Source organism: Strongylocentrotus purpuratus, unplaced genomic scaffold (assembly GCF_000002235.5).
Source record: "Strongylocentrotus purpuratus isolate Spur 01 unplaced genomic scaffold, Spur_5.0 spur5_scaffold_11, whole genome shotgun sequence".
Taxonomy (NCBI): Eukaryota; Metazoa; Echinodermata; class Echinoidea; order Camarodonta; family Strongylocentrotidae; genus Strongylocentrotus; species Strongylocentrotus purpuratus.
Window position 1 is genome coordinate 22,505,210 of NW_022145596.1, and position 24,534 is coordinate 22,529,743.

Genomic DNA, 24,534 nt, shown 5'->3' on the forward strand with positions numbered 1-24,534 from the left:
AAAGATAAAGCCAAATTGTTTGTATTACCCCACTGGCGCTAGCTGTCTGAAGGTGATAGCGCTATATAAGCGGAACATTATTATTATCATTATAGTCCGATGATTGTATATTTGACCAAAGGGAAGTTGTCCGGGGATTTATCTTGGGTATTTGTCCGGGGTAACTTGTCCACAGAATACTGTTGTCCTATATAGTTTGCATGACTTCGTACCATGATGTTTGTGTGTCTCTTAAACAACATCATCATAAAGGTCCATCTCTGGTCGCATCATGGGTGGGGTGTGGTGGTTCTTCACCCTCATCATCATCTCCTCTTACACGGCCAACCTTGCAGCGTTCCTCACCACCCAGAGCATGCAGTCTCCCATCAAGTCTGCAGAAGACCTGGCAGCGCAGACCAAGATTCAGTACGGTGTCCACAAGGGTGGTTCCACAGTCGAGTTCTTTAGGGTAAGCAGGCGTGTAAGGCGGTTTGGAGAAGGAGGGGGGGGGGGCGTTGTTGAGGGCTATAGGGCTACTGCAGGTCACGCCCCCATCCATAATTTTAAAGTTTGCCTTATGTTGAACAACAGTTGCCTTACATGTATATCTAACCTGGAGGGTGTTTCACAAAGATTAAGATCGACTTTAAGTCGGATTTTTTTAACTATGGCAGGCCATTTATGCCACTGGTTGCTCTCACCATTGCTCTCTCAATTAATTTCTTAAGATAATATGTTTTCTTTCAATAAAGAATTATCAACAAATGTAAATTCTGTAGATGTGTGACCATGATTTGTCGTCCCTTAAGAAACCAATGCCAGGAATGGTTAGAGGACCTAGTGGTATGAACGATCTTAATCTTTGTGAAACACACCGCTGGTGCGTCCTTACATTTTAGCAGAGAGGACGAGGTCTCTTATATCCTATTTGTATATGTTGCTGTCGAAAGTGCAGTGAGTGTTTTCGAATATTTCCACTTTTTTGTTTAAGGCTCTTTCGCTTCGCTTCCTCGTATATAGATAGAAAGGAACGACACGTCCATAGGTTTACAATTATCATTGCAGCATGAGCTAAATCCAGAATTTTGTTTAAGAATCTGAGACAAAGTTACCAGATCCCTTTAATTGAAATGCTAGAAAAAGTCATCACAGTACCATTTTCTTTAGGACAGGAACATGTTTGATTGAAATGCAAAAAAATTCTCTGCTTTTCTGAACTCCCTAGAAATCCAGCAGTCCGCTCTACCGCAAGATGTGGTCTTTCATGGCGAACACCGAGCCGTCTCCCCTGGCGGAGAGTACCGAAGATGGGGTGAGACGTGTCCGGGAGAGCGACGGCAAGTACGCCTACCTGCTCGAGTCCAAGATGAACGAGTACCGAGAGACCCAGAAACCATGTGACACCATGGCCGTAGGGGATCCCATCGGCACGAGTAGCTATGGCATAGCAGTGTCCAAACACCTTGTTGAATTGCAGTAAGTGAGGCTGTAGCGTCAACCAAGGGGGGGGGGGGGCAGGAGGAGGGGGGGGGGGGGGCAGGAGGAGGGGGGGGGGGGGGGTAGTCCTTGACTTCCATCCTGTGGAGCGTTTTCTTTAACAAATATTTATATTGAATTCCCCTTTGATGATGATGGCTTGACGCCCTCCCCTGTCATGAATAAACATGAATTTGTGTCATGATATTTTGATCGGTTCGTTTGTTTAACTATTTACAGCACGTTCTCTCTAACGACAATGTCCTTCCAGGTGTAATCACCCCCCCTTTTTTTTTCTTTTCCATTTGGCTGCATGGGGGTACGTGCCACTGTGCCCGTCCCTGTAGCTACATGTACGCCGCTTCGGTCAAAATATCAAATTAGAGATTTCAACAAATCGTATTTTGATTAGTCTTAGAGACAAAGATTGTCCTTTTACCCAAAGTGTGGTCTGATCTCTCCCTCCTCGTCTCGAAACAGGAAGGAACTGACAGTGGCCATCTTGGAGTTGAGAGAAAGAGACACCCTGCGACGGCTGGAAGAGAAATACTGGGTGAATAGATCGCAGTGCGTCAAAGACACCACAGACGCAGTAAGTGTATGCTATATTGACGCAATTGGCGTACACTTTTTAGCTCCATCCGGGAAATCATAATAGGGAAGGGGAGAACAAAATAAATTAAAAGGCAGGTATTCATGTTTGAGAAAAACGTTTTGTTTCTTTCCATATGCCTTTCAAAACTCCTGATTAGTTATTTATTTATTTTTTTTGTTTTTGTTTAATATATATATATATATTTTTTGATTTGTTTTGGTTTTTGATTTTTGATTTTGATTTTTTTTTTGTTGTTGCTTATTGCTATGAACAAAATTGGCCGATAGACAAGTGGAAAAAGAAAAAAACTGTCCTTTTCCATAATAACCCCCCTCCACATAATTTTACATAGGAGCTGACTGGGGCATAGCAAAGGGGGGGGGGGTGGGGTGTCTGTTATGGTTCAAATAAACAATATCCCTTCCAAACAACAAGGTTTGTATTCGCAAATGAATTTACAATGAATTATGCACTCACGGACTTGCAGAAGAACAATTGATTTGTGTTGAAATAAAATAAAATAAAATACTTTTGTTTTCTTCATCACAGACTGAGACACGAGCTTTGAACCTGGACAAACTTGCTGGTGTGTTCTACATCCTCCTGGCAGGCACGGCTGTAGCTCTACTCGTGTCCATCGTCGATCTCGTCTACCGGTCAAAAGAGCAGGTCCGCAATGAACTTAGCTCGTGTGGGTTCCGAAGGATGTGGCTCAACCTCCGTGCAAGAATTGCACATGTAAGCATGAACTAATGTTCAAAAAGAGAGATCAGGGGCCCGTTTCACAAAGCCTTTTTTTCAATGACAAATGACAAAAATCAGTGACAAATCTGCTGATAACCAATCAGAAGCAAAGATTTCAGTAGCTTATAACAAAAACTGTCATCTGTCACTGATGACAAGTTTTTTAAATGCCCCCCCCCCCCCCGAAGGCACTTTTTTACAAAGATTTGATATCAATCAGAACTATGTGCATAAAGATAAGAGACTGCAAAATTGCGATTGATTTGGATCAATAACTCTTTGTTAAAGACGAGGCCCTGGAGTAGAAATTGCAGGTCCATGGAGGGCATTTCAAAAATCTTGTCATCAGTAACAGATGACAGTTTTTGTTATAAGCTACTGAAATCCTTGCTTCTGATTGTTTATCAGCAGATTTGTCACTGATTTTTGTCATTTGTCACTGATGATAAAGGGGGGAGGGGGGCTGTCTTCTTGTTTGGTGTTCTCTGGCTGCGATGAAACCTCCCGTCTCATACGATAGTAGGGCAATTCCCACAAGAAGCACATGCAATCTACTCTTTTTTTATTGTAAGTAGGCAGCCTGAAAGGGCTCTGCATGCAGAATTCTTGAACTCTTGAACTTAAATATACATGCAACTGTTTGATCAAACTGCTAAAAGGGGAGAACATTGTAGGACAAAAAAGGAAATCATTTCGACGTATCTAAATGTAAAATCTAAAATCACTGAGATGCCCGTTTTGGATAATTAACTTTTGATTTCAGAAAGCGCCGATGTTGCAGATTATAAAACGTGTTAATCTTAGCCAGGATCAGGTTCAATACTAATCTAAATATTCTTATCTTTTCTTTTTTCCCTCCAAAATCCTACGACTTCAAACATCCTCCGATCATTTGGCGACATCCTTCAACGAATTCGGAAACAGGAGAGATTGGTAGCGTCCCTCCGTCGACGTAGCATGCCTGCTCCCACGAAATCGCCCTCTGACGGCATATCCGAGACAGGCACTGATGAGTTGTCTACACCCGCCACTGCGCAGAAGTCAATCGTCCCCTCAGTGAGTTAAAGGTCCCCCCCCCCCCATTCCTAGAATTCCTAATCGACATTTCATCAAGGATGGACCTTTATAAGAAAATATTCATCCAATGTATTTAAAATATGTATAGGCTCATATACTCAATACTATGTCCCTTTTGCAGCCAACCTCAAATTCTGTAGAACTTTGCAGGAATTATGAATATGTCATGTTTGTCCTATCTGTGAAATTTAAACGTTATCAGTGTCCTCATATTCAAATTATGCAAGGAAACCCGTTTACTTGCTAGACTTCACTGTCAGACACTATTGAGTGACTGACTGGCTTTTTTTATTCTTTGGTAATAACATACATGAAAAGAGTTGTAAAGGGTCCATGAGCATTTGTCTACATCAATAACCCACTTCTCGTGATAGCCAAGATTAAACTGATTGAATCTTTGCGCAGCATAAAACGTATGACCATTCGGTACAATTGTCTGAAAATCAAGACTATTACTTTTGGGCTCTATAGCCCTAAAGTCGATTTGACAACTAATAGTCGTTATTTTTCCACTTGAAGACATTTTCAAGCCCCACCTTTTTTAGGGAAGTTCTAAATTAGTATTATCTTTCAAATGCAGTTGGAATTTAACTTTTTCATTTTTGGGGCCTGCAAATGGGACATAGTACCTTTAATAGTAGGCTTGTATTTTGATGACTAAAATACTCTTAACAGTAAATTTTGCCCGTATGCGATAATACTAAAATCCCCCAATACACTGTAACATAAATCTCTGAACAAGATAATCAGAACGACTGTGTTTTGTTGTCCACAAGTAATTTAAGAATCCTTAACTAAGGAGTACAATCCACAAAGGCAATGTCTGTTTGTTTGTTGTTTTTTTGTTGTTTTTTTTAGAGATAGAGGGGGAACTTAAGATTTTATAATTTACTCTCATGAGTAGTAAAAAAATACAAATAAATCTCTTTTCATACGTTGAGGAACATATTGAAATTTCCAAACAAAATGATATTTCGTAGTATATATAGTTTGGACAATTGTTTATCTGCAGTCGTTTGTTTCCCCCTGGATGTCTACAAATACTTAACAGTCTGTTTTAGCGATGAATCAGTTGCGATTTAGATATTAATAGAATACTAATTTAATTCAAGATTATAACTTCATGAAATGAAATCTGAAATTGTGTATGGTTCAAAATAACCAACATAAATAATTACTATTGATAGTCGTTATTACTGCTGTCCAATTTATAGCGATATGAGTTGCAATATGGTTCCATTTATCCTCTCAATATTAAACATTCACATTTGATTGTTATATTGATGTAATTTTTGTTTGGATAATAAACTTCAAACTTCAAAACGTTTTTTTTTTTTCTTTTCTTTCACTGGGCTCTAGATCGCCTCCGAGGAAGGAAATATGAATAGCGCCCTCAGTAAGAAGAAGTCAGGCAGTGCAGGGAGTGCAGTAACTCATACCGATGTTTGACAATCCAATAACAAAGAAACGACCAAGAAATAGAAGGAGAACATGGCTGAAGTTATCTCTGACATGCAGAACAACAAATGGCCATGCATGTGTATTATACCTTAATGATTCTCTTAGTTCTCATTATCACATTTCTGTCAATAACTGCCTAAGCAAAAACTATATATCAATGAAATTAATTTTGTCAATCTTTTTCCCTTTTTATAACACAATTAATTAATTATAAAAGGATAAAAAAGTCGCCTCTTGATGCTTCATAAAACATTTATTTCAATCACCTAGGTGTAGCTCAATCCGCTATTACAGATCTTTGTTAAGAATACGGGACTTTGCATCTATTTAATTTGACCGTTTGTAGATAAATGTATTGTTTTGCAACGATCTTTAAAGTTATTCAACATAAATATATGTGAACTAGAATAAGAATAAGTATGGTAATTATGAAAATAACGGTGAAGTAACGATAAAGATAATGAATGATAATGATGATGATGGTAATGATGATGACGGAAATGATGATGATGGAACATTACCTATAAATACACTGTACAAAGTTAACGTACAAATAACACAGTAGAGCAGATGTTCGGTTTTATAAGAAAAACAGTTTATTTCTTATAGATAAAATCACAAGCATTGTATGTAAATTTTGTACATAGTTATATAATATTGACACGATATAGTGTTAGACATGATAATATATTTATTCTATATATTTATGAATTAAGGCTTAAAAAACCTCATTCCATGCCAAAGTATAAAACGTAAAATGAAAGGGCTAAAATGCACTATCGATATCAAGATGATCCTTAGGATATCAATAGACATGTCTATCATACTCTTATACTGTTGTAAATATTCACCGTCTCTCACTTCTTTAAAAAAAAAATGCGTACATTATCGATTATTTGAAGACATTAACTCATGAACGTGAAGTAATATGCTAAGTTGGAAAGTTTTCGGTAGTAAACATGTCAAATTTGCGTATTTAAAATTGTAACTGATGTCATTGTTCAAAAAGCAAATGGTGATTAAAGCGAAAAAGGATTATACTCGTAATATATATCTGTCATTTGTAAGTAGTGCTGGGGGAAATCATAGAAATCAATGTTAGGAAGAAGAAAAAATGATGGTGCCATAATGGCGCTTGATCCGTTTAAAACAGGTACAGCTTTTCAAATTGTATTTTTCCCAAGCAAACAGTATATTTCGCAATCAATAAGCATTGCAGAAACGTGATACATTTCTTGTTAAAACAACTATTTCCCCCATATATGCAGAGTTGCCAAGGGCGTTATAAATATAACCGGGGGTGGGGGGGGGGGGGGGAGCTTCACAGAATACATCATGTTAATATTTTTGGGCAATCCCCTTCTCCCTACTCCCTGCCCGGGTATATTTTCCATATGGGGTAGTAATACTGCATGTCCCTGGTGGTAGTTGTCTTAAATGGAAGTTGCCCTTAGGGTGTATTTTTTGGTGGTAGAATCGAACAGATGATGACCAATTATGCGTTATTTTCCTATTAACGAAACACGAACATGATGTTGAAATTATACAGAGTGCGTATAATTACAAACAAATATATAGACAAGAAACATCGCGTCAGGCATTCCAATTTCCAATAAAGGTATAAATTAGCGTTCCAAAAAGGGGTTTAAAGCTTTTTTAATAGGTGTTTTAGATTACTTTTGATTACAACTGTGATATAAAGCGTTTGATAGTATATACCCATTACTTCGTTTGAACTATTTTGACGAGTAATATAATGATATTATTTTGCTTTGTCCTTTATCGGAATACTTCTAGTTCTTTATCATGCTGTTTTGCGGATATCAGCGAAAGACAATATTTTTTGTACATGACTGTCCATGTTTACAGCACATATAAATGCAATCCGAGAGTTTCAAGACTGATTATAATCATGATGATGATGGTGTGGTTACTTGAAATACATGTAGCAAGGTGGATTGTTAAACTGCAATATAAATCATAATTATCACAAATGTAATCATCTTATAAAATATGGATAATCGATACCACTTCAGTCACACCAAAGAATAATTGTCATTTGTAATCATCTTATTTGTCGAGTCCCCACTTTACGAAATTCCTTTTTTCACATAAACACTACACATGTCGTTTAATTTAAAATATACTCCATCTAGTCATATATGTTATAACGTCATAATAATATGTGTCATATAGTACATAACCCTGATGACGTATCTGATAAACAAATTCAAAGTGCTGTCTCTCTCCCTCTCTCCCAACATAATATTCTACAAAGCCGTGTAACAAATTGTATGTAACTATTGGTAATACCAAGTAACCATCGTGACAACATTATCATTAAAGGGTTTACATTGATGGAGTGTACACATGGGGACATACAGGTAGTATTACTCACATCTATATGCCTACATTGTAATAGAAAATTTGATGATGAGTAAAAAGGCATTAAGTTTTGCATGATAAATAAATTTACCTCGAATGAACTGGTTTTCATACAAAAAAACAAAAAACAAAGCTCAAGAGTTACACATACAAATTATGTTATTATGAGCTTATGAGTGGCGCTTGTAAATAATATATTTGGTGTATCAAGATAATTTGTTAAAAATGCATAAACTGCTGTGATATCAAATAAACTTCAGTCTGCAGTAGCTGTTGATCTTACACTCATACATTTGTTCACGATTGGTTCATCCCTATCTGATATATACCTTCTCTTACCCCCATGCAATGTTTTTTTTTTATTTATTTTTTTATTTTTATATATCTCTCTCTCTCTCTCTCTCTCTCTCTCTTTGTGACTTTTCTCTCACTTTCTCTCTCTCTTATTCACCCCTCCACTTCTCTCTCTCTCTCTCTCTCTCTCTCTCTCTCTCTTTCTATCTGACTCTTCTCTTTCTATCTGACTCTTCTCTCTCTATTTCTCTCTCCCAGGCTACAACATCCATCACCCCACCACTTATCTCTCTCTCTCTCTCTCTCTCTCTCTCTCCCCTCTACGCCTTTCTTATTTCATTCTCTTTGATTAATGATAATGAGTCGATCACTTACATGAAGTTACATTTGTCATTGCAATATTATGGAACAACATAATTTAAAAAAATAGTAATAGAGATCTAGTGGAAATTATAGAAAAGGCGTGCAAATTGTGAACTAAATATGGCAGACAGAGAAAGAGATAAACAGATGGAGCGAGCGAAAGAGAACTATTAGTGGGATAGAAATAGAAGACTAACACAAAGAAATATTATAACAATGATACAAATGTGTTTTGAAAAGACTTGATAGAAAGTTATTTGGTAAAATTTCGAACGATTAAATTAATACATCTTAGATGAAAACAAAAATAGCGGGTATTATGACTGCAATAGTATTGCGGTTTACAAAAGAATTCCATTAGCCTACGTTGACATTATTTTGCCTGCAAGGTAAAGTTTTAACAAGGAACAGCGCCTCTTACGGGGTCAGAAAGGCTTCTTCACTGATGGTCTATAGTCTCCGACGTCACGTGACAATTTTCCACCAATCAGATACCACAAGAAAAATATTCTTGTCATATTTCCAATAACGTTTGTCGACGTAAACAAATATTATTAAGTCAATGATTCGCCGAGATTTATTTAATCCTTTGAAAAAGAATCAGCTTTCGGTCCTAACTCAGGTCCACTGAAGCTTGTTTAAAAATAAGCAGGACACAAAATTGCAAGGCGCAAAACGCACTTACGTTTATCGATTGTGTCGTATAATTTCATAGTTGGATAAAGCATGTAATACGATGGCACTTCGTAATTGGCTTTGCCGGGTTGTAATTCAATTTACCGTGTTGGATTTGTAGTTTGAAGAGTACCGCCAAGCCAGGTAGCTTTGCCTAAACCCATTGGGACGTAAAATCCTGTTAGGTTGGGGGAAGATAGGATTTTTCGTTATTTTATTTGTCTCCCCCTGGTTTCCCCGGGAGCTGCTAGAGGGTGTAAGGCCATCGTTCGCGTGAAGTGGATGGCCTCACTCAACTTTGACCAACAAAAAATATGACAAGGTAAATTATTGGTGACTTTGAAGACTTGAGATGAAAAAAGATTTGAAAACAATCGACCCTTGAAATTATTCAATTCGAGAAAAAGTGGACCAAGTTAATTTCTGGACTGTATGAAAGAAAATTGGGTCAAAGACTTTTAATGTTAATTCCTTGGGACGAAAGAGGGTTAGCGGGAAACCAAATAAAAATTACTAAAGCTATGAAAAGTGCACCCCTTTCTCTCTCTCTCTTATTTGCCACTTTCATCTCTCTCTATCTTTTTTTGCCTCTTATATCTCTCTCTCTTTCTCTCTCTATTTGCATCTTTCATTTCACTCTCTCTCTCTCTCTCTCTCTGCTTCCAATTCTCTTTACTCTTCTATCTTTCCCTTTCTGTCTTTTTCTTTTTGACATTGTTCGTCTCTGCTCTCCTTCTCTGTCTTAAGCTACCTCTCTCTCCAACTCCCTAATCTACTTCATAACCTTCTACTTCCCTCCTCCTCTTTACACATTCTCCCTGTATATTCCAGCTATTAATATTATTTCTCTCTTTTCTCCCTGCCCTCATTTAAAACTTTAACTTTGCACCATCCCTCATTTATCTCTCTCTATTTCACCCAATTTCTCCCTCTTTGTGTTTCTCTATTCCCCCCCCCGTCTTCTACTCTCCTTTCCTTTTGTTCTCCTTTCTATCTACTTTCAATTTCTTTAGTTCTCTTCCACTTTCCCTTTCTCCCAATAGCTGTATCTTTGTTTCTCTCCACCTTCACCCCTTCCTTCTCTCTCTCTCTCTTTATCTCTCTCTCTCTCTCTCAATCTTGTTCTGCTTTCCCATTTTTTCGCTCTCTTTATCTGCTCCCCTATATCTCTCTCTCCCTCTCTGTCTCTGCTTCTCCTGTCTTTGTTTCTCCCCCTCTCTATCTCTTTCAATTTCTTCTGCTTCCCAAACTCTCTTTTTTCGCCCTCCTTCTCTGCCCTATATGTTCTCCTTTGGGATATATCCACCTGCTGGTATAACATTGGCATAGCATAGTCATCCGAATGGACATAATGGGAGGAATGTAATCTAAATGTAATTGGGAATAAATAGCTGAAAACTACTGAGTTACAAGAGCATTGGTATATTTTTAGGGTGGCACATTTTAAGTATGCATACATTATTACCTTAATATTGTTACCATGGCAACATTATATTCCACATATCCATATCTGAAACGTACACTCGTAGGAAGTTTATCATGGGGTCAAGTTCCGAAATACACTCAAGATTAATGCAAGTACACATCCCAGCGTTTTTTTCCATCATTGAAATGAAAACAATGATACCGCAAATATTATATGGTGTAGAATTTACAGTACGGAGTATGCAATAATGTTTTTTTTTTCTTAAACATGCATTCACATGTTTATGGATGTTTATGATTTTTTTTTCGTATGATAGTATAAAATATCTAACTTGCAATGTAATGTATACTTTAGGCTAAGTGTAATTCATAAGTAAAAAAAAAAAAGAAAACCGAGTAATTGCTTCGTTGCTCCGACTATAAAATAACTACACTGTGAAGATATAATGTATCTAATACATGTAACTTATTTAATGCTGATATATGTATGACGACTATTCATTTTTTGACCTATTAGGCAACACGTAGAGATACCCGACCCAATATAATACATTAAATAATAAAAACAAAAACGGGAAGAGGATTCGCGACACTCGGTCGACTGTATTTACATTTCGGATCCTCGGCAACACTCGGATCCTCTTCGGTTTCTTTTTTCGACGTCTAGTGATGCTCGGGTTGACGTTCGTGTAACGCGGTCCGTATGCCGTGTTATTGCGCGCGTTGTTTTGGGCGTTGGTCCGGTGCTGCGGTCTATACGTCAGCGACGTTCGGCGATGACCGCGGTCGTTACCGTTGAGGGCGTCCATACCCATGCTGTTCTTCATTTCATCGTCTTCGAGGATGTCGTCTTCGGAATCGACCTGGGAAAGCCGTAGTGCAACCTGAGGGTTGAACTGCTGTAACTGTAGACAATAATAGATTTAAATGTAGAACATTAGGAAAGACAGTGTGATTTGGAATAACATGTAAATTGCATTTTTAAAATAAATATAAATAGTCATTTTTTGGGAGGTGGGGGGAGGGGGGAGGATACCAGATCCTAAACTAATTGGTTACAGCAAATATTAAAAAAAGAATATTTTTTTCTTGAGAAAGGAACCAGCCTTTTTATTTTCATCGCTGTCTAAAAAATTGAGAAGCAAACAAAATGAAAACTAATTGTTTTCATTTAGGGCTTTGAGACATAACTTGCTTTATAAATTATTCCATGGATTCCATTTATTTCATGAAACATAACTCGATAGAAAGCAAAAATGCAATTTATTGCAATCACTTCTACAAACCTGGTCATATCTTACTTCAGGCGGTTTTTTATTATTGCTGTTCTGCGTAGGGTTGTTTTTGATGCCGTGCGCCTCCTTCACCTTCTTCTTCTGCTCCAGCCAGTAGTTGTAGTTGACGATGGCGTACTCGACCAGGGCCGCGAACACGAACGAGTAGCAGGTGATGACGTAGATGTCGATTGACTTGACGTACGAGATCCTGGGCAGCGACTGCCGAACCGCCGTGCTGATGGTGGTCATTGTCAGGACGGTCGTTATACCTGCGGAGTGGTTGGGGGAGATAAGGTGAGACGCCTCATGAGTATAATTCTACAGTTAAAGATAAAGTTGAGTTCTGGTCATGCGATTGCATTTTACCAGAACTCAAGTTTATTGTTAACCTTTATGAGTCACAGTAGCCCAATGAAACACTCGCTAATGAGTGACGATCTGCACAAGCAAAAAGAAAACATTAAATTGTAAATATCCAATTAAATATTAAATTTCCCGTACACTTAGGGCTTCTACCCCAGCCACGAATAAATGAGCATATTGTAAGATGTTTCAGAATAGGAGGGGAACAAATTGTAAAAAATCAATGTCACGCAATCCTACGATTAAAAATGTTAATTTTCAGACACACATAATTAACAACACGATTAGGATCATAATAGTTAAAACAGTTATAAGTCTAATTTTCTCCGTTATCTTTATTATCGTTACTGTGATCGCAGAAGTGGTTTAAAAACCAAACCACACGGGCAAACAGGAGATTCACCCCGTGTCTGGACGACGGGACACGTATAGACAGTCGCAACGCACTCGATAAAATGACAATAATTGACAAAAGTCGATACCCTTTATAATATATTTCTATTAATAAAACAGATGATCATCGGATTGTGATAAATACGAAGTCAACGAACTGAAAACTGAAAGAGGAGAGAATGCCATGCCAGACAATCAGATGGAGGAAAAATGAAAGTTAGTCTAGATATGAAGAAGAGGGAGAGAGGATCGAGAGAGGGGTAGGTAGAGTATATCGGAGAGAGAGCTTTAGAGAAAGAGAGAGGGAGGGGGGATAGAGCTTTAGAGAAAGAGAGAGAGAGAGAGAGCATTAGAGAGAGGGAGAGAGAGAGAGAGCATTAGAGAGAGAGAGAGAGAGAGAGAGAGAGAGAGAGAGAGAGAGGAGGTAGAACATTAAAGAAAGAGAGAAAGAGGGGGTAGAGCATTAGAGAGAGAGAGAGAGAGGGAGAGAGAGAGGGGTGTTAAATCATTAGAAAGAGAATGGGAGAGAGGGGTAGAGCATTAGAGAAAGAGAGAGAAAGAGAGAGAGAGAGAGAGAGAGAGAGGTAGAGCTACACAGACAGAGAGAGAGAGAGAAAGAGAGAGAGAGAGAGAGAGAGAGAATAAAACAAACAACATACACAAATAAAGGAGAGAGAGAGAACAAGACAAGGACTGAAATATACATTGACATATCATATTCATTACAGCTCATAAAATTGACACATAAATATTGCAATAACTGACTTTTGGCAGATCGCGCTCGCCGAAGCGGCTATCATTACACGCATGGCCAAATGAAATGATATTTCGACTGGATCCGGGCAAACATTAGGCAAGCCAAGCGCAAAAATATGGCCCGCCATTTTTTTTTTTGATAGAGGTTAGAGAACCTCCGACTAAAGACGTGACAGTAGCCCTATCCTATCAAGGAACTTCTTTCAGACATGACTGAACTGAAGGCCCTTAGGGTTACCTGATTTCCTTAGCTGCCGTTCTTTAATTTCCCGTTTTGCGCCGAGCAGGTGCCAATCGTAATTCTGTGCATATGGGTATTTTGTTTTGTCATACCCCCTATATCGCCTGCATGCCTATCTCCTCTGTATATCATTTCGATCATCATTACAAGTTTGATGAGGGTATCAACGCGAATGTTTTCTTTTGATTCCCCAGTTGTGTTGGGAAGAGGATTAACCCATATAGTATCGGCAATACGGTCATTCACTCCTATAGGTTGGCCTTAATCAAAGGGAAATCGAATATAAACAAGGGATGCAAAACAAGACTTTCAATCTAAACTTTACCGATCACCGGATGTGCCGAGGTGTTATTGACTCGCTGTTATATGGCTTCTAACAATTAAAGAAAGAAAGAAATTTGCACCAAATGTGGTGGAATCCTATAAATTAATGATAAGGCTTAACTACCACATCTACCAAACATGCCAAAGGAATTTGAGAGCAAAATCGAACTAGAGGTTCGGTATATATATTTTTTATCATTCAATTTCTATCTTCCAAGAAAGACGTTGATCATCTATATTACATTACGGCGTACTACCATTGGCACAGAATCGTGTTTCATACTGTTTTTAACCTTCATTAACTTGCCAGGGGTGCAGCCCCACCTCCCCTGCTACCTAATAATGTGCATTGTACATTTTGCCGACACTCCTGATATTATATCTCAGAATATGAGTCCTCCATTCTTCCTCCCTTTGTGGGCACTGTTGTCAAGCTGATCAGCAATTTCAGTGTAGATCTAAGAAGTGAATGACCGTTTAAAGATTCACGTCGGAACCCTCTCAATGTTGATACCATTATCTTGCCAATTGACTGCAGACCATGCTCACATGAATACATATCTACCCAGTTCCATTTCAGTATTATTCTTCAATTTCCATCCACATTTTCGCCAATTACCTCTGCGTCCCCCTTTCAAATCATCGAGGCAATTTTGAATGCATCATGAATGAATCGAAATCGTGATAGCCAATCAAAATAGCACATGGATTCTTGGACTTTGTAGACACCGTGATCTTTCTGGTGTAGTCACTGCTATTGCTGTTACCTCCCAGACGGAATTTCTGGTCAGCGACCTTAACCCCTGTGATGTAACTATACAAACGGTTTACCCATTACTTGCTTCCCGGAATATTACATTCATTTATGTATTGCTTAAATATTTTGTAGGTAGTATTAAAGGTGTATGTAGAATGCATTTGTTTTCATGCCATTCTAGTTATAATCCGTCGGTCGTGCACAAGGATATATCATGCAAAGATCGCGCAATGTAAGATTTGGATGCTTAATTCTCTTCGTTGTTTTTTATTAAAAGAGAATTTCTTATTAAAGAAGAAACTAAAAATGTCTGTCGATACACACAGAGCTAGTACATCTAAGGTTACATTTTCTTTTAAAGTGACGTCAGGATTGCTTTGACCTTCAACTTGACCTTGAGGTGCACTTCAACCCTTCAAGGTTGTGAGATCATTAAATGACTGAACACGCCTTTCAACGGGAAAGGATTAAGCAAAGAAATTCATATTTTATGATTTTATAAAATTGGTGTCACGTATCACGTGGATGTACGCGGCCTTGTTTGCTCACTGGACGAACAGCTTAAGAGCAGACGTGAAGAGAATAATTTGTTGCCACCTTTTTCCCGCGCTTAATCTGTGAAGATGTAACGATCGGAAGGGCAATCGATTAGATCAAGGTGATCGGTGATAATGTTTCGCATTAGCCAAAATGAAGTGACTGAAAAGTACAGTAAAGAAGTAGTATTATTTATTTTAATACTGAAAGACTGAAGACTCAAATACTAAAATGATTTGTAGAGTCCAGTGGGTAAAGTTTTGTAGGTTATCACATAAGTCACATGAATTAAAAGATATCGTTTGTGGTATATAGGAAAAATGTTTATCATCGCACCAAGTGAAAATTAATCATGGCTGGTTCAAATTGATATCAATTTTTGAAATATGTTTTTAAGGCTGTAAGAACAAGTAATGACAGATATAACACACAATGTGCACATCTAAACAACCCTTGACTCCAAATATTCGCTATAAGTCACGTTAGCAGTATTTCGTTTTGACTAAGTAGTCCACACTCTAAAAACTGAAATGTTAAATCACCATTTAAAATGACCGAGGAGTGACCACTCTTTCAAAATGGTAGATTAACACTTTGAACATGCTGTATCCAACACTATAAAGGTTGAATCTAGCAGGTTAAAAGAAAGAATCTGACACTTTGAAAGAGTGGTCACTCCTCGGCCCTTTTAAATTGACATTTAACATTTCAGTTTTAAGAGTGCATACTTTTAGTTTAGTATCGTAAAAGCTGTATATTCCTTGTTCAAAGTAGCTTTAAATGTCTGCATATGGTTTATACTAGCCTCCATATGACCAAAGGGTATATCTACGTCTCCAATTTATAATTATTCCTTTAAAAAAGTAAACATTCGAAGAAATAAGAATAATGACAAATTGTGAACGGGCAGATTTAAACATGGAATACATGGAACTTAACACATCTAATTCCCGTCTAATTTATCCGGTTGAATAATGCATGTAGATACAGTGGTAACGGGAAAACACAGTAAACATGAGGGTCCCTAAGATCCGAGTAACTGATATCGTTCAACCAATTTTGTTTTAAATAGGGGTTTCCCCCGTTTGGCCGTGAAACCACATACACAAACAATGGAAGTAGCGTCCCATAGGATAAGAACAATGTGATAACACGTTGTTATATGGCTACATATCGCACGAATACCGTCAAACACTACTTAATTAAAACTTTTTTTTTTCTGTCAGGACAAATTTTCTCTAAACAACTATAATTTATTTTCAAAACTCAAATGACTATAATGATAATTGTTTTTCTCATGAATGTATATTGTTTTAAAACAAAATTTGTTTGCATTTTAGTAGTTTTCTTTTTGTTTGTGGCAAAAACTATCATGTTGACAATTGTGAATATTCTGTTTTGAGTGGAAAAAGGAAAGAAAAAAACAACAAATTATTGTCCTAAATCGTCTGTGTAAACACACTGTGAAACAAGCACACGACGAATCTCAACATGCTCACTGTAGCCAACGTGTACTACAGTAAAGATGAAATGAAAACATTGCGAAATTTTCCTGAAATTAAGATTAAGTTTAAATATCTTTACATGTAGGTGGTCATATCAAGAAGCTTAGAGAGAAAGAGGGAGAGAGAGAGTAAGATATCCTTGTTCAAACTCTGATAATCAATGTTCATAACGCCATTCTTGTTGCGGCCCAGTGTGGACAAAATGAGTCTACATCATTTTCACAGTATTAACATTTTGGAATTGTTTATTTAGAGAAATATACGTGCATATGTGCAAATCGGCATGATAGCTATGGCCAGAGTTGGCAAGTGTGAACACTTTGTCAACAAGACTGTTTAGACGTCGTCAAAACTGTGAATGGATCAACGTCTTCTATAAAGTCATTTCAATGTGATCACATCGCAACTTTTTTACTGTGGCCACAGTGGGGTAACATCATATCACATTGTTCGATGTATATAGAGTGACAGATAGAGTGACAGATCTGGTCCTGATGACTTGCTTGATTTCAGTGATTGAACTATACTAACTACCTCATGAATTGTTAAGAACTGTTATTTGAGTTATACTGACTCTGGAGGACAAATTTGATTTGGATTACTTCTGTCAGTGAGTAATAATTTAAGTTAACTTGTTTGTGGGAATGTTCCAAGCTGAACAAGGTGGAAGCCATATTGTTATACACATCAGTCTTGCGGTCATCCATCTGTGAACTGACCACTGCTCTTCAATCGAATGGTATGAAAGAAGCATAATGGAGGCACTTACTAAGCTCTTTATTCTTGGACTGATAGCCCTCATCCTGAATAGAAGAGATTTTGATAGCTCCACTATAGTTCAAGACTGCACAATAAAGTCTTTTCATCCACAATCTTTTGTGAAAGTGCACTACCTGGGAACTAGAATCCCTCACTACAGCAACACGACTAGTACATTTCAAATTCAAATTTGTACACCACAATGTGGTGATATCCATCCAAATCCTGGACCAGACACTGTCAGTAACAAGAAACACCTGCGATGTGCTCTACTAAATGCACGAAGCCTTGGCAATAAACAACTTGCACTTCAAACTAAGATGTCTGTTGACAATATAGATATCTTAAGTGTTACTGAAACATGGCTCAGTGATGCCATCTTTGATGGTGAACTTCTTGATCAGTCCCTTTACAACGTCTTCAGAAAGGACCGTAACAGAAATGGTGGTGGGGTCTTGTTTGCGTGCAAATGTAACATTAATGCAAATCGAAGATTGGATCTTGAAGGTGCAACTGAATGTAAACAATGCGAAATCATTTGGGTGCAGATCAATTTGCCTAATAACGAAGGAAAGATTCTCGTAGGCACGTGCTACAGACCTCCTTCGTCAAATCATCACTTTACTACAGAGCTTACTACATCCATCAACCATATCCTTCCAGTAATACATCATTTTAAATCAATATTCCTCTTAGGAGATTTCAATTTAAATCTACAATACACAAGTAATGATGAGCTCATAGCCCATGTCCCTGATAAGAAGACGTCAGATGTACTTGATCTTACTAACAGTCTCGGTCTAACGCAATTGGTCTCCTTCCCGACTCGCATTGGATCCAATGGAAGGCATTCTATGCTGGATCTGGTGTTCTGCAATGAACCGGATATCGTCAAAAACCTTCGCAGTGGTCCAGGTCTTGCTAGTAGTGACCATTTCTCAGTACTCTTTGATCTTGACGTCCATCATAATCATCAGGAACTCTCTCGTTACTTCCATCAGTTTCACAAAGCTGATCAATACGATGTACGGAAAACCCTTGAATGTATACCGTGGGATTTATTCATTGATGAATCTGATGTTGATGAAACATGGGAGAATTGCAGTATCTTGATACATGCTGCAATTAAGGATACTGTACCAATCGCACAAGCCAAAGGTCGACGACGCTCCCCTTGGATAACACAAGATATTATTAAACTGTCAAAGAAAAAACAGAGAGCCTTTAAAAAGGCTATTGCAAAGAAAAGCACTGGAAATGATAATACAGATCTATGGAATAAGTATGTAGAAATCCGTACTCTTGTGAACAAACAAAAAAGGATTTCCTATAATGATTATATCTCAAGTATCTCCCTCAATTCTAACCCCAAACGATTTTGGTCGTTTGTAAAAGCTAAGAAGGCAACTTCAATGCTTTCAACGTTTAAACTTGATAACAATCATTATGATGATCCTGGAAATATTGCTAATGTGTTCAATCAATATTTTTGCTCGAACTTTTCAGAATCTACAATTGATACAATGTCTAGCAATATATTGGATGCCTGTAATAGACACAGTGCTGGCATGTTACCCCTGAACCAAATAAGCGTACAAACTGAGGAAGTCTCAATCGCTATCAACAACCTAAAAGCGTCAAAGCCCCCTGGACCCGATGGCATCTTGCCGGGTTTCTTAAAGTTAGCAGGTAATTCTTTGGCCCCTATTCTCACACGCATGTTTAATCTAAGTTTAAGTTTAGGTACGGTACCCCGTGAATGGAAATTGGCGAATGTTGTGCCTTTACTGAAAAGTGGTGATCGTGAGTCTATATCCAACTACAGACCGATTTCTTTATGTTCAGTGCCTTGCAAAATGTTGGAAAGAATTGTTGCTTCCCATCTACTTAAACATTCTAATATGTATGGTATTATACCGTTATCTCAACATGGTTTTATGGAAAAACGCTCTTGTTCTACTCAGACCTCAACTTTGTACAATGACCTTGCCAAATGTTTAGAAAGCGCGAAAGTGTCTAGAGTCGATACTGTTTTCTTGGATTGGGCTAAGGCCTTTGATAAGGTAAACCATGCACTACTTGTAAGAAAACTACATGATTTTGGTATTTGTAAAAAAGCTCTTGAATGGATTCAATCATTCTTGTCAGATCGCAACCAACGGGTCTTGTTTCAGGGTACATTTTCTGAATGGTCCAGTGTGACATCTGGAGTTCCTCAAGGGTCAGTGTTGGGTCCGACCCTTTTTAACTTCTTCGTTTCTGATCTACCTTCCATAATATCCTCCTCACTCCCACAGTATGCAGATGATACAGTACTGTACCGCCCGATTCAGAATCCAAATGATTGCAATGTACTTCAGAATGATTTAAACCTAATATCTCAATGGTGTACACATAATAAGATGGAACTCAATGCATCCAAATGCAAAGTAATGCATATTACACGTTCTAGAAGAGGAATCGATATAGAGTACAATTTGGGGGGTCGTCAACTTGATGTAGTTACCTCACACAAACATCTTGGATTAATATTCTCGAGTGATCTTTCTTGGAGTAAACACATCCAATCTGTGACTTCCCGATGTGCACGATTATGTGGCTTTGTGCGTCGGATTGTAAACTCCAGAAATGCAACCGTCCTAAAACGATTATACTGTACCATATGTAGACCTGTCATTGAATACAACATCCCAGTTTGGTTGCCACACCAAAAGAACCACATCTTAGCTCTTGAGGCAATTCAAAGACGATTTACTCGTTCTTGTTTCCCATACCATATTTCCAACACTCTTACTTACGAGCAACGACTGGAGAAGCTAGCTTTGCCACCCTTATATAATCGTCTCATTTACTTGACGGTGTCATTTGTTGTAAAATGCATCCGTAGTTGTCATGATGTACCCGATTATGTTCTTCCCGTTCCCAGTTCAAGACGCTCCCATAGTCTTTTCTTCAACCATCGACTTGCAAGATCTAATGCTCTGAAATTTTCATGCTTTTATGCCTTTCCTAGGTTCTGGGATACTTTACCTGAAGAGATCAGGGATCTGTGTGTGGACACCTCTATATCGCCCTGTTTGGGTGCGCTGAGGGGTTTGCTCTTTGAGCAGTCTCCCATTGAGAGGGCGTTCTGATGTAGGTGTTGGAATTTGGTTCGGTTCGGTTTAGCTGATTTTCTTAAATTAAGTAAATTAGTTGAATTGAATTGAGTTGAGTTCTGGCACTTATGTCGGAGTGCCTTTTCGGTGGGAGGCTGTTCTGGGAGTGAACTTTTTGGCGCATTCGAGCGGGGTGGTGTGGAGGTCTCTACGCGCGGATCTCTGATCCCTTCAGGTATTACATTAAATAAATTACATTAAATTGAATTATGTTATTTTATTTTACCGTTACATGCCGTACCTAATTGTTGTTTTCTTCATGCCACAAAGTTCAACATACATGCAATCATTCTATAAGTTATTATGCTTGATGAATGAACTTGTATTATGTTATTTTATTTTACCGTTACATGCCGTACATGATTGTTATTTTCTTCATGCCACAAAGTTCAACATACATGCAATCATTCTATAAGTTATTATGCTTGATGAATGAACTTGAATTATGTTATTTTATTTTACCGTTACATGCCATACATGATTGTTATTTTCTTCATGCCACAAAGTTCAACATACATGCAATCCTTCTATTAGTTATTATGCTTAATGAATGAACTTGAATTATGTTATTTTATTTTACAGTTACATGCCGTACATGATTGTTATTTTCTTCATGCCACAAAGTTCAACATACATGCAATCATTCTATTAGTTATTATGCTTGATGGATGAACTTGAATTATGTTATGTTATTTTACCGTTACTTCTTAAATCTATTTATATGTAACACCAGTGGATGTGGAGAACCTCTTGACAGAATGGATATTCTTTTAGGTAATCCTCAGGCGTCCGCTGGTGGCTTTTTCACTGTCTTGTTACTCTTAATGTTATATGCTCTGTGTTGTCATTCCTATTTTGTTTATACATGTACCTGGAAATCAAATAAATTTCAAATTTCAAATTTCAAAATTGAGAAATGAGTATCATAAAGTTTGTTCAAAGTTGCCAACACTAAACTAATCATCCACAATTAGAAAAGCGTCCAAAATGTCCCACTTTCGCTCTATATGGTGTTAACACATCACAATTCTTGCAATGACCACAGTCCATTACCATGATTATAAAGTCAAAACTACCAAGTAAATACGGTGTATTCACACTGGCAACATTTGTGAAATTATCAAATCTTTTTCTGCGGTCATGCCATTGTGTATGTGATGCTGCGATCTTTCCGCGGGGACAGGCCGCGTTATCTCGAGTTGAAACACAGGACAATGGGATGGTTCTAGAATGACATCACTTGAGAGGGCTTGACAGTTCGAGTGGATGGCCTGCCCTCTTTAACAGATACATTTATGTCTGAATCCTATTCTGATTTTTAGGTCGTCCTTATCATTGATACCCCTTTCACGGTAATGTCTGAACACTTGACCCGGTTGACATAAATTTATCATGTAACCTTGATCTCGTATGGAGAATTGAGAGGTTACAGCCTAAGACTGCTGTTTCCTTTTACAGATACAAGATTAAAGTGGTTGAATCGGAAAAAACATGATAACGGACTTTTCCAAAAAGTTGAAAGCCACGGAATTACAGTCTTTATTATGCGCCACAATGTAAATACATAGCACATTTGAAAAAATGTGAACACGCCATGCTAACACCTTATTCACACTGCATACACACCGTTTCAAAACTGTGGAACACCTTTTTGCACTAGTTACACAGTGTCCACACTATTCCAAAGCCATGTCCAAAGACCACAGTTTTCTTCCAAGCCCCTGTCTCCACACAAAATTCACACTATTGTTTCTGCATTCTTTCCACAGTTTCCACATTATTTTACTGTGTGTCCGCATAATACAGTAAATGTCCACATAATGTTCACACTGTCTCCACCCTAGTTGTTTACTGTATCGTAAATGATTCCACCCAGTCCTACATGTTGTCACACAGGTTTTACACTGTGAAACAGTTTCCACACTGTGTTTTTCAAGAAAATTAGATGGATATTTCCTTTTAGCCTGCTGGTTCTTCTCAACCCAGTGAAACCCTGACTGATGTGGATTCATGGTTGATTAAGAAAATCACACAGGACAGCAAGTCGAGTAAGATGATGATCAAATACTCCACCCCCATACTGTATTACACTGTATTTCACTGTATTTATACTCTGTATTTTATCTATTTGACATAGAACCCTTTTAATATTGTGGAACACCGTGTTGTCTCAGGAAAATGCAGTGGTCATAATGGTACCCCCCTTAAAACCTGCTGGACCGTTCTTACCAGGTAGAACCCTGGCTGATGTTGCTCCATGGTTGATTCAGAAATACACCCAAGACAACATGACGAGTAAGAAAGAAGGAAGGTATATCTTGAGGAATAACAAACCAACGCTCCGCTTGACTCCACAGTTAATATTAACTGTTTCCACACCACTTTAACATTGCTCCACAACATATCTACACTATTTCCACACTTCTTCCAAACAATATCTCACTCCGTGTCCACACTGTTTCACTCTATATTAAAACTCTCTTTCACTACGTCATGGATAATGTCCTTCCCTTCTGGAACACATCGTTCTGTGCAACAGACGTTCCTTGATAACTTGTTGACTCTTTCTTACCCAGTGAAACCCTGACTGATGTTGCTTCATGGTTGATCCAGAAGGATACCCAGGATAACATGACGAGTAAGATGGATGTAAGGTATATCTGGAGGAATTACAAGCCAACATTTTGCTTGACTCCACAGTAAATGTCAACTGTTTCCACACGACTTAAACATTGTTCCACAACATATCTACACAATCCTATACTATTTCCACACTACTTCCAAATGTCTCACTCTAAGTCCACACTATTTCACCTTATTTCAACACTATCCTTTCACACGTCATGGACAATGTCCTTCCCCTGCGAAACACAGCGTGCTGTGCAATAGACGTTCCTTGATAACTGTAAACTGTTTCACAAAGCCTTTTTCAATGACAAATGACAAAAACCAGTGACAAATCTGCTGATAACCAATCAGAAGCAAGGATTTCAGTAGCTTATAACACAAGCTGTCATTTGTCACTGATGACAAGTTTTGGTTGACTCTTCCTTACCCAGTGAAACCCTGGCTGATGTTGCTTCATGGTTGATCCAGAAAGATACCCAGGACAACATGACGAGTAAGATGGATGGAAGGTAGGTCTGAAGGAAGAAGAAACCCACATTTCGCTTGATCCTAAACGTCAACGCCAGTCGAGGATATGAACCTGGAAGAAGAAAAGAATAATTGTGGTGGTTATTATACTTGACAGCTAAGAAAACAATAAATGCTTGTTAGTAAGCAACCAGAAGACTGACGGCTTTAGGCCCTTTTCGAGGGACCTGGTAATAAGGATTAATGTCTTACCAAAGGGCACTAGCGCATCGCCTTGGTTTCGAACCCTGGTCACCGGATTACGAGACCACTGCTCTACCGACTGGGCTATCGCGCCTGAATGCAAGATTATGAGACAAGCATGCTATGAATAACATTTTTCGTTTCTTTCCGCGTGCCCTTTCATTCTCAAAGGAAAGGGTATAGCTACAGATATAAATTTGGTTTGACACTGACATCACATACTTCGCAACATAAAGCATACATAAAGGGAAATGAATAATGAAAATTGGTTCGCTTGATCCTGTAGATATCTGCCAACTTATCAGAAAACGATTCACAATCAAATCAACTTACATTTGTAATATATTTGTTTGCATTTCAAGAACCCTATAACAAAACTAGCAAAGCAAAGGAAAACAAGACAGCCAAACACATGTCTGTGATATAACTACCATTTAATTTTGGAGTAATACAACAAATTGCCAATATCGAGGAAAATACCTTTCAATTACGAAACCTGAGAACCGACGCTGGAAAGTCGATTTCACAAAATTGATAATGATATTTGGAAATGATTAGGACCTGGGAGTTTTTCACGGGGATATTGTAAAAGCAATGAGATGCCTTTAAGACCCTGGATTCAAAATAAATACAATATGAGAAATCCGG

At 38.0% G+C, this 24,534-nt stretch overlaps 2 protein-coding genes across 2 annotated transcripts in view; one reads left to right on the plus strand and one right to left on the minus strand.

Annotated features, from left to right (window-relative positions):
* LOC590116 (glutamate receptor 2) overlaps positions 1-5,512 on the plus strand; it is a 29,838-nt gene extending 24,326 nt beyond the window's left edge. The window contains exons 13-18 of the mRNA XM_030980195.1: positions 253-451; positions 1,208-1,458; positions 1,939-2,050; positions 2,603-2,791; positions 3,722-3,853; positions 5,234-5,512. Of these exons, the coding sequence (XP_030836055.1) occupies positions 253-451; positions 1,208-1,458; positions 1,939-2,050; positions 2,603-2,791; positions 3,722-3,853; positions 5,234-5,323 (973 nt within the window). The 3' untranslated portion in view covers positions 5,324-5,512. The remainder of the gene's footprint in view (positions 1-252; positions 452-1,207; positions 1,459-1,938; positions 2,051-2,602; positions 2,792-3,721; positions 3,854-5,233) is intronic.
* Positions 5,513-10,242: 4,730 nt separating this feature from the next.
* Positions 10,243-24,534, minus strand: part of LOC105447122 (gamma-aminobutyric acid receptor subunit beta-2-like) — a 66,842-nt gene continuing 52,550 nt past the window's right edge. The window contains exons 7-9 of the mRNA XM_030980912.1: positions 23,603-23,755; positions 11,764-12,023; positions 10,243-11,382 (exon numbers count right to left, since the gene is read on the minus strand). Coding sequence (XP_030836772.1) covers positions 10,972-11,382; positions 11,764-12,023; positions 23,603-23,755 — 824 coding nt within the window. The 3' untranslated portion in view covers positions 10,243-10,971. The remainder of the gene's footprint in view (positions 11,383-11,763; positions 12,024-23,602; positions 23,756-24,534) is intronic.